Raw genomic sequence first — 11,224 nt, 5'->3', positions numbered from 1 at the left:
TAAGTAGGACAAACAAACGCCTTAAAAGAGAAATGAAAGGCATTTTAGCATTTTTCCACTTATCCAATTCTTGGCATTTGTACCAGTCGAGTTACTCCATTCCTCTCTCGCCTTAAGTGCTGATTTTCCTGAGCGAGTAACTCGTTTTTCGGTTGTGGTAAGGATTCGTTAATCAGCCCCGAAAGCTTTTTTCTTGTGTGAGTGCCCTATTAGGTTGCCCATTAGTAAGCGAACCGAAGGGAAAGAAGACATCTCTAACCCACCTCTTATCCGCTCCCTACGCTTGCGAACTCTAAAAGAGTGCTCGACCACCACCCTTCCGTAGACTCAACGAGGAACCGTCGATCACTGAAGGTTCCTCTCCTTCTGTAGACTCCCGCGGGGACCCGAGCATTCTACATGTTCCTGCGATAGAACAGTTCGCCCAGTCGTCTACCTCTCCTAGTCAGCCTGCACCTGCTGCGGATTCTGCTTTATTTGTATTTGGATTGTTGATATATCTCAACTTTTTTATTTTTGAATAATTTTTACATAAGCTGATGCGGTAATAAATTAAGAAAAATACATTATGTACCCTAACAGGTATGTAAGTATTCAATGCATACGCATTACTATTGAGTCATCGAGGTAAATCTAATTTCGGACTCATCGTTCCTACTTCTTAGTATACACTAATGAAGTAGCAGTCATGAGATCAGAATACTCGCCATATTTAATATTTTCTCAAAAATTATATATCTATTACTTCTTATATGCTTGTGTAGAAAAACTTATTTATATTTTAATGTTATATAGTACTCTATCTTCCGTATCTTATGTATATGAATTATTAAAGTGACCCATTGCACATTTATTAGTTAGATTCTTCCCCAACCAAGTGTCCTTCAGATATTGTCAGATCAGCAAAAACATCTGTAATAAATATCGACTTCTGGAAATTTCTGAATTCTCGGACGTCACCGGGCCAAACTAACTCCAGAATCCCGGGGAGGGTCCAAGTAGGCGGCGGCAGAAAAAAATCCATCCGAAACGACAAATATTACATCAGACGCCACCGATGAGAGCTGGAAGCCCGGGTCCGACCGCTAGGTCACTTTAAGGGCATATCCGTCATCAGAAATACATTCCTCTCTCTCCTCTTCGTTCGTCCTTTTTTCCACGTCCTCTTCTTGAAAGGCTTAGGAATCGAGTCAGAGAGACGCGAGGGATTTGTGTCTTTCGCGAGTCGCGATGGAGCTCGAGATGGCGTCCATGGCGGCAGCGATCGGGGTCTCGATCCCGGTGCTCCGCTTCCTGCTCTGCTTCGTGGCCACGATCCCGGCGAGTTTCTTGTGGCGGCTCGTCCCCGGAACCCTAGCGAAGCATCTCTACGCCGGTCTCTCCGGGGCGGCCCTCTCCTACCTCTCCTTCGGTTTCTCCTCGAACCTCCATTTCCTCATCCCCATGGCCGCCGGATACGCCTCCATGCTCCTGTGCCGCCGCTACTGTGGGATCTTCACCTTCTTTGCTGGATTCGGTTACCTCATAGGCTGGTAATTTGCTTTTGATCTCGTCCGGATTGGTTCTTGATTGGCATAGGTTTTTTCCACGATCTGTTCTTGTTATCTTGATATAATTTTCAACAAATTTGTGTAGCTGGATGCTTGATTAGTTGGTCAGACACACGATACTTTATACAGTAGGCTGGTCCGAATTCTGGAATGCGTGAAAGGTCGAATCTTTTGTCATTTATTTCTCAAATTAAAAGTAAAATATGATGATAAATTTTTACGAAGATGCTATGATTCTGAGAGAGAGTTGTATAAGGTACAAATTTATACAATAATGCCTTATCATACAAAATACATTTACTATTAATGTTGATTCTCATGAAGTTTTTAAGAAGATTGGATTTTGAATATATTTTATCAAGGTTATTTGAACTAATCATAGAACATTTCTTGGAAAAATCAGGTGGAGATTTAACTATTTTAATCAGGTGCAGATTTAAAGTTTTTTCCCCAAAACAAATGCTTTTTTATGTTTCTCAAATCTGTCAGACCCTCGAGTGAGTTACTTCAGACTATGAGTTAATAATAGTAATATTTTCTGACTCTATATAACCTGAGTGTCTCTTTGTTTCGTCGAATTGTAACTCTGGGTTCCTGGCAACTTTGCTTTAGTTAGTTCCTTTTTGCTGGGAAATCTATATCTGTGGAGAAGCAGTTATATCCCTCAGTTTCCACGCTGATTTTCTTCAGACAAAAATAGAAATAATGGGGAAAGACTCTAAATTTTTGAAGAAAAACACCCATTAAGCTTTTTGTATGAGTATCATTCCTAAAATTATTGTCATCACGTCCCTTTCTACACCCCCTCCCCCCATCAACACACTGCCTTTTGTCCTGTCTAAACTGCTGCGCTGCTTCCCCACGGGCCCCCCACCCACCCAAAAACACAAACAAAATTAACATCAGTATCATCCCTAATTCTATAGCCGTGGAGAGCTCAGCTATTCTTTGTTTGGTCCTTCAGACCATATGGAATTGAGTCAAAGTCAAAATCTTCCCAAACAATTATTTTTCTAATGAAATACAAGCATTCCATTACATGATCAATAAAATCAGTCTTCTGTTATGTGCTATCTTAACTCTTAAAACTATTCTTTGTAGTCAAAATACTTCAAACAAATGAATTGATTCTCCTACTGTATTTTGTGTTTTGTAGCCATGTGTACTATATGAGTGGGGATGCATGGAAGGAAGGAGGCATTGATGCTACTGGTAGTGAACCTGTACATTTTCTGTTTATTATTGTTTTGGCTGGAAAATCATTGTTTACTGCTTTGCAAGTAATATGCTAATTTTTGAAATTACGGCTTCTTTGATCATTCGTTCAGCATTCATACAAGTTGATATAATGATGTTAGATTTAGAATATGAATGCATGACATTTCCTTTCTAAGTATACGTATACTCTGCTATCAAGTAGATTCAACTCCTTGTTTCATAATAAGCAATTTGTCTGATGAAAAAATTCATTTGCATTTTCCTGAAACTCTTTTTGAGAAGATTTTGCATAGTGATATTGTTTCCTTGTTCATGTTTGCAGTCAATTGCCAGTACATGGTTAACACTAGCTGGGCCCAACATGGGAAAGAAATAACACTAAGGGCCTATTATATATTCCTATAAGATTGGGCTGAAAATTCTATAGGATTCATGAATTAGGCCATCCATTTAAGTATGGCCCTGTATCAAACAAACACTACCTAGTCCAATACTGTAGAAATACCCAAACAGGCTTGTTTGGACAGTCATATTGGATCCTTAAGATTGGAAATAAGATCTTTAGGATTATAGAATATAAGGCATGGACCAGCCCATGTACTAGATCTTTCCTAGCCCATTCCTGCAGGGAGGGAAAAAAAAGACCTACTGAGGTGTTTTTTTTCTCCCTATGGGATTCCGGCCATCCCACTCTAAATCTATTCCTTGGAATTTTATAAATATGGGCAACTAGCCCAGCTTGTAGTCCTGTGATCCTGCTGATTGTACTGGACTAATCCACGAATCCTACAGAATTTTCAGTCCAATCCCATAGAAAAACCCAAATAAACCCTAAGGTTTAGTCATGATCATGGTTTATTTTGGCTTTAACGAAAACAGGGACTAAAGTATTGTGCCATGCTGACTGGGACTTTAGATTATGAACACAACATTCTGAGAAATAACATTGAAGTTTAACAGCCTTATCTTATTTGAGAAGAAGAGATGTGATTGGCAACAAATATATAAGTTTGCTAAATTCTTGAAATGAAGCTTTCTTGAATTAGAGTTATGCTTGTAGCTAACCTCTTTAAAATGGAAAAAAGATTGCGTGATGATAATGACCGAAAAATCAACATGTAACATTGCTTTGGTAGGACTACTTGGAGGCAAATTCTCGACATGTATCCTCTCTATAATTCTTCACGTTTCTTTCCTGAATTCTCCATTTGTTTTTATCATCACTATTATTATATCTGCCACCATTCTTCTTTCCTTTTTGCATTATCTTACTTGCTTACTACATTGAATACAGAAGTAATGTACCTACATTTGGAATCCTTCCTTTGATGATCCATATTAGAAAAAGAATTTTACTACAAAAATTGAGGATGATGTAAACTTGCAGTGGTTAGCAGGCATCCTTTATCTCCTACTCCAAGATAAGTACCTTAGCATGCCAACCCTGTCAAACCAAATAGATAGAAAGTTTTAGTTTAGAAACTAAACATGAAAACTGAAGATAGCCATTATCAATGCATCTTTTTAGAACTCTAGAGGTACTGTTCTATGTAAAATCCAAACTTGCAACATGAACAACTTGTAATTTCATATCGAAGACATCATGCCGATCACATCCTAAATCTGCTTTGATATTACAGCTTGAGATTCCTTCCTGACCATAAACCCTCCAATTGCCTGAGCTGCTATCATCTTCAATTTGTTTTTTTGGCTTCTACTTAGTTTTTACTTGAAGGGCAGCTCCTACATCTTGACTATCAAAAAAGGCAGACCGATCTTCAATCTCAGGGCATACAACACTCAATCCCTTATAATTAGATGTTTCTCTTTTCTGAGAGAAGAATTTTGCAAAGCCCAATCGAATGCATTAAGGTGTATGCTTATGACTCTATGTGAATTGCCCCCTACAAACATGAGAGCACCTATGGTTTGACATTGGAGTGTCATTATTGACATTGTTATAGTAAGAAAAGGCCCAAGGAAACTTGGATAAAGTAGCATTATTATTGTTCTTGCTTCTGATTATCATTGTACGACATAGTTATAGCTCACAGATATTTTCATGTGATTGCGTATACTGTCCTAGTGCCTAAAATTTGGAGGTATCATTTTCTCTTGTTAATGCATTAGGGTCTCATGACGACATTGATAGCTTGAATTAATTCTTCAAATTATAATCTGTCGTCAATACAATGGTAACTGTCTTTTATGTCATACATGCATGGTTCAGGAGCTCTTATGGTCTTGACACTGAAAGTCATTTCATGCGCAATAAACTACAGTGATGGGCTACTGAGAGAAGAAGGTTTACGCGAGGCACAGAAGAAAAACCGAATTCTCCATTGTCCCTCTATAATTGAATATTTTGGTTACTGCCTCTGTTGCGGCAGTCACTTTGCAGGACCAGTATATGAGATGAAGGATTATCTTGACTGGACAGAAAGGAAAGGGGTAGGTGTAATATGTCCTTTTTCTCTCTATGAGGTTAAGTGGTAGATTCTTTTCTAATTTTATTCCCTGTTGGTTCATTATTTTGACCCCGCCTCCTGCTTGTTTAGATGTGGGCTCGTTCTAAAGATAGACCATCACCATCTCCTTATGTTGCTACCTTGCGTGCTCTAATTCAAGCTGCCATATGTATGGCGATTTACTTATATTTGGTACCACAGTATCCACTTTCACGGTTTAATGAACCCATATATTATGAATGGGGATTCTGGAAACGGCTGCATTACCAATACATGTCTGGCTTTACTGCTCGTTGGAAGTATTATTTTATTTGGTCCATATCAGAAGCTTCAATCATCACATCTGGTCTGGGTTTCAGTGGGTGGTCAGATTCATCTCCTCCTACACCACAGTGGGAACGTGCAAAAAATGTTGACATTCTTGGTGTTGAATTAGCAACCAGTGCAGTGCAGTTGCCGCTCATGTGGAACATCCAAGTTAGCACCTGGCTACGCTATTGTGAGTTTCAACATTCATCTTGCTTTGATATATGCATTTGCTTATTTCAGTCTCGGCTCATTTTAGCTGAAGTCAATGTTGCTGAAGTGCATGTGTTCAAATGCCATGCCAGAAAGCCAGATTTCAGTGTTCTTGAGGTAATATGTATGCAAGTATGAGCATGGGTGTAATTTCTGGGATGATGTGTGCTTGTATGTGCAGTATTTGCTTCGTTAATCATGTGTGCTTGCATTATATGGTCATGAGCATTAAGTTGATGCATGCCAGCATGTTGCAATGGCTGTTCACATTCTAATGTGTTTGTTGCACTCTTGCATGCATGCATCTTGAATTAAAACAAAGGTTACATATTTAATTCAATATTTTCTAATGAGCATGGGTTTTTAGCAATAACATGACTACTTTGTCATCCTTCAGAATATGTTATAAGTAGCTGCTGAATGGGCTATTGAATAATGTTCTGAAGACTTATAGACACTTCTGATCGGAGGATTGAAGGACTCATGCAGGGTCTATAGTCTTTGTAAGAGTCCTGCACCTGGTAGATCTAGGCATTTTATGTGGTCTCTGTCCATGCGTCTATTTTGACACATGGTGGGGGCAACAGCGATGCTGCTCCAGACTGCTGGCTCTTATGGTGCAGCAATCAATGCTGGTTTTCATTTAAATTCTAGATATGGGAAATCAATTAGTGTATTTACTTTGTGCTTGTGCTAAACAGTTAATATCTCTTTATGATCTTTTTCTCTTTGTAATTCAGTATTATATTCCAACTAATTCAAAATGTCATGTTGTTTTAGATGTTTATGAAAGGCTTATTCAGAAAGGGAAGAAACCTGGATTCCTTCAGTTGCTGGCTACACAGACTGTTAGTGCTATTTGGCATGTTAGTATCGTAATCCCTTTTCACATAACAAATATCCTACTGTGGTCTATGAAATGTAATATTCTAGGTCTTTGCTTGAAGTGCATCTTTTTAGCTAGATTTGAGGTAGAACTCTGTAATTTAGTTTCTGATAAGCTTGTCTGTGAGAAGCAGGATAGGAGAGAACCAGTGGTGTGTTTCAAGGTTCTTTACATGGTTAAAGATTTGCTGTTTCAAGTCTTAATATTAGGCATAAACTTTTCATGTTATGAGGTATTGTCGTTAAATCATTAAGAAAATTTATGGAATCACAAGTCATGCTAGACTTAAATTTCTCATGTTTGGTTATCATGCATTCTTGCAAATTTGGATATATAAAACTTATAGGGCTAATGGTGCCGATCAAGCTAATATAATTTTGTTTTTATCTGTCTAATCATTATTTTAAGTGCCTTGACTGCACCTATAACTGATCTTGAATTCTTCTGATACTGCATTTTTAGGAGATATAAAGGAAAAAAGAAAACCTCTTTTGGCTTTATACAGACAATTTTCTGTTATTTTATGGTTTTATAGCTGTCATTGTTGGAGATCAATTTTGCTTCTATTTATGCTAACATTGCTGAATGTATCTCATATTTTCTTCTATTGATCCGGCAACAGGGATTATATCCTGGATACATCATTTTCTTTGTTCAGTCAGCATTAATGATCGCAGGTTCACGAGGTACAAATTCAAAGTTTGATTGCACTTTCATTGAAATATACATTTTTTCCAGTCATCCTTACCTTTCAGTTCAATCCATTAGGAGGCTTATCCGATATTCTTTTACCTGATACTTTTCTTCTTGCCTTGTGTCTGAGCAGTTATATACAGATGGCAGCAGGCTGTTTCCCCGAGCAATGCAATATTTAGAAAGATGCTTACATTGATCAATTTTGCATATACGCTACTTGTTCTGAACTATTCCTGCATTGGTTTCCAGGTCAGCTTCTATCTGAATTTTCTTTTTTTTTTAAACTTATTAAATACAAGTCAATTTTAAAAGTGTCTTTAGAAAACTTATTGTTTTAACCTTTCCATTTTTTAGATGTATTTTCTGCACTTCGTTGTTTTTTTCTTTGTTGTATAATTTCTATATGCATTTTTTTCGCAATTTAAACTCATCACCTTCCTGGACTGGTTAAAATCATTGATCATGTGGGTCGTGTTGGGGCAGGTGGGTTGGTGGGGTTGGGGGTGGAAGAGTGAGGGACGAGGAATATAGGAGTTATGTAGTGATCTACTTTTTTAATTTTGTTCTATCTAGTTTTTTAATTCTTTTCTTGCTTCGGATTGAACAGTTGTAGGTTCTGTTTTCTTGTCTTGGGATTCTTAATATATGTTCCTGACATTCATTTTCTGTTGTTTTCTCTGTTGAAGGTACTGAGCATGAAGGAAACCCTGGCCTCCTACCAAAGTGTGTATTTTGTTGGCACCATTGTTCCCATTGTATTTACTCTTCTGGGATATATCATCAAACCAGCAAGATCTGTCAGGCCTAATAAAGCTCAGAAGAGCCAATAGTACACCAAAGTGGTGTTTTATCCTTAGCACTGGAAGAAAAGTAAGAAGCAAGAGCTAGTGTAGCTGCCTCTAGCCATGACTCCTCTTCACGATTAACATATAACGGGCTAGGTTGAAGAGATCCTTTTCAATTGGCATTTTTCCCCCATCTCCTCTGATCTTGTGTGAGCTTATGCTCTTAGCTGGGACTGTGATGGTTTCGACATCTGATTGCTGGGACTGTGATGGTTTCCACGTCTCAAATTCATAAGTGCCAGTATTAAGATTTTTAATGTGACTAGAAGATTTTGTTCAACCAAAAGAACACTTTCATCATGAAGGGAGCTGTTTTATTGCAGAAGTTCTGGTTCCTTTTGTTGATGCTGCGTTTATCATGCAGAAAAAAAAAAAAATGCTAATTATTATTACTTTGTTGGGAAACTAGATGTTATGATTTTTGTTTACAGTAACAAGTCTGGTATACGGTGACATTGGTTCTTGCTCGTGCTATTGCGGGTCAAGTGACTAGGTATGTCTAGTTGAAAACCAAAATCTGCTACATATGTTGATACACTTGATTTAGAATCTTGCTCCTATACCCTCTTGTAGACAATTTTGCTACTCCTCAATGGAGTATCTTTATTTCATATTTCTGATTAACCTGAGTTTTATTCAGCAACTCTATAATTTTTTTGTTACCTTTTCGACCTGCGACTTGGTTATTTACTCATAATGCAAGCAGGAAATAATTAGGCATCTCATTTTAGAGCTCTTTTGTCTGTATTTTTATAATCTGTTTATACACCTCCTGCCTTATTGTACAAACGGTGTGGGATGGTGTTATCATACATTTTTTATCCTAAAAACAATTTGTAATTTATTTTTCCGGTGATCAGGCATTTATCATATATAAGTTATGGATTTAAATGAGAGAACTGTTACGACGCTACCCCTCCCTGCTCTATCCATTCAGGGCTCGTTTGGTTTGCGGGAAGCATTTTCCCTTCTAGGAATATGATTCCTGGAAAACAAATTCCTAGGAAGATGATGCCTAGGAAAGTCCTTTTGACATGTTGGGTTGACCATGGAAAAGTGACAAATTTTCAAAGTGCTTATATTTGGTTGGCCATCCACTTTCCTGAAAAAGTTATGTATAATTTCTATTATGCCCTTAATAAAAATTAGGTCTTTAATGCCTCTTTAATGCTGAAGGGTCTTTTTGGGAAAAATAAAAATGGGGTGATTTTCGCCTCATGGGAAAGTAACTTTTCCATGAAATGTGGGAATCATATTCCCATTGGAATACAACTTCCCATCTCTCTCCTTTGAAAACTCCAACCAAACAAAAGGCATCTCATTACTTTCCTGTTGACCACATTTTTTCTCCTTCTTTTTCCGCGAACCAAACGAGCCCTCAATTACGCGTTCCTACATGGCAGTCAAGGATTGGGTAAGAGACAGGGATTGGGTGGGTATCTTTGTGGGGCCTGGTGTTTTGGCATTTCATTAGTCCCTACTGGGTAACGGAGCGGTGAGGCTTTTTTTTTTAAATTTTTTTTTTTGGTGGTACAACGACATCTATTTTTGTATTCAAAACTATCTGGATATGGATAAAAATCTAAGTATCCGATTAATATTCGTATTAGTATTCATATCCGTCAAATGTGGATAGATAACTATATGATCAGTATCCCAATATCCGATTTCATTTTTAACTATATTTAATTTTATATAGCACCCATAAATTTTTTTAAAAAATAAATAATCTTATTAACATACTATTATTTGATTTATCATCCATTTAGTAATATATTTGATTCGATTATTATAAGTGTAATTATCTGATTTATATCCATATTTATATCTATACTTTCAGTATCCGATTTGCATCGGTATTCATTTAAAATAAATATAGATATAAATTTTTGCATCCGACTAATATCTATATGTATATCCGTCGTAATATATATAGCAGTGCGAGAATGGACCAATTTGGGTGCACCTGTCTTTCAGAACTCGCTCCACACCCTTTCACCGACAGGCGGGCTGGTCCGGGGCCGGGGAGTATGAAGGTTTTGGAAATGGGTGCGTTAAGAATATTTCATGAAACTAGCATTAACAGCCTAGTCTAATTTGTACATTTGGATGAACATTAGGAATAATATAGTCATTTTCTGATGATGTAAGAATTACATAACTTAGAAGGTGATACAGTCATAGGTTGTTGGTGGGCAAACGTGGCTGTGTATTATACTGAAATTTTTAGGTTGGTGTTTTCCCTTTCAACTATTGCACGTTTGCCACTTGTTGCTAGAGACGTTCATGGTCATGGTGACGCATGTTTAGACTGTGTAACTAGCATTTATAGATGATGCACTAAATCTAGACAAGAAAATAAAAAGCGATGATATATGCTTGTGTAACATGGAGTATATATATATTCTCAAAACATGCCGGATAACCAAAAAAATTATGATTTTTTACATAAATATTCTTCTAAATATTGGATTTTATACGAATACCCTTCCAAAATTGATGGGTAGACATGTAAATAGATCGAGATTCCGATAGTAGAAGAAAAAGTCAGGAACAATAGCATAATTTTAATAATTTATTTTATTTTTAATTAATATAAATATAATTTTTCTTAATACCGTTAGAACAACAGTTATATTAGGGACATTTCTACAATAACTAAGTTTTACGAGGGTATACATGCAAATATCAATTTTAGAAGGGTATTCATGCAAAATCTGATATTTAGAAGGGTAATTATTGTGGTTCAAATATGGCCTGAGGGTGACCATACCGGAGGAGTCGGGAGAGCCGCCAGAGTATGGATGAAGAGGATGAGAGCCACCTCCCGCGGTCGGCGATGTACCTGCACAAAGTCTCACTGTTGTTTTCGGTGAGGGCCCTCCAACGATCAAGATAGGATGGTATTCAGTTGGTACAACCAAAAAAGTCTCTTAGGCGTTACTTGATGGGGTCATTTATAGCCCCGGTAGTGGTGCCTAGGTCGCGGAGGTATGGCCCGTTTCCATCATGAGTAGAGATGGCGCACAATCAGAGCTTGCT

At 37.4% G+C, this 11,224-nt stretch overlaps 1 protein-coding gene across 1 annotated transcript; it reads left to right on the top strand.

Moving 5' to 3' along the window:
- The first annotated feature begins 1,151 nt into the window (after positions 1–1,151).
- LOC103716870 (lysophospholipid acyltransferase 1-like) lies at positions 1,152–8,817 on the top strand. The gene is made up of 8 exons (XM_008805053.4): positions 1,152–1,532; positions 2,707–2,762; positions 4,999–5,219; positions 5,327–5,735; positions 6,536–6,621; positions 7,264–7,327; positions 7,468–7,586; positions 8,024–8,817. The coding sequence occupies exons 1-8, from the start codon at positions 1,231–1,233 to the stop codon at positions 8,165–8,167; spliced, it is 1,401 nt and encodes a 466-aa protein (XP_008803275.1). The 5' UTR covers positions 1,152–1,230; the 3' UTR covers positions 8,168–8,817.
- The last annotated feature ends 2,407 nt before the right edge of the window (positions 8,818–11,224 follow it).

The sequence above is a fragment of the Phoenix dactylifera genome, chromosome 2 (genome assembly GCF_009389715.1).
Source record: "Phoenix dactylifera cultivar Barhee BC4 chromosome 2, palm_55x_up_171113_PBpolish2nd_filt_p, whole genome shotgun sequence".
NCBI lineage: Eukaryota > Viridiplantae > Streptophyta > Magnoliopsida > Arecales > Arecaceae > Phoenix > Phoenix dactylifera.
Note: the sequence above shows the minus strand (reverse complement) of the source record. Positions and strands in the feature narration are given on the sequence as shown.

Bases quoted from the DNA above. Each gene is read 5' to 3' on its own strand.
- LOC103716870 (XM_008805053.4), top strand. From the start codon at position 1,231: ATGGAGCTCGAGATGGCGTCCATGGCGGCAGCGATCGGGGTCTCGATC. The intron at 5,736-6,535 runs GTGAGTTTCAAC...ATGTTGTTTTAG, and splicing joins TAGCACCTGGCTACGCTATT to ATGTTTATGAAAGGCTTATT. The intron at 7,587-8,023 runs GTCAGCTTCTAT...TCTCTGTTGAAG, and splicing joins ATTCCTGCATTGGTTTCCAG to GTACTGAGCATGAAGGAAAC.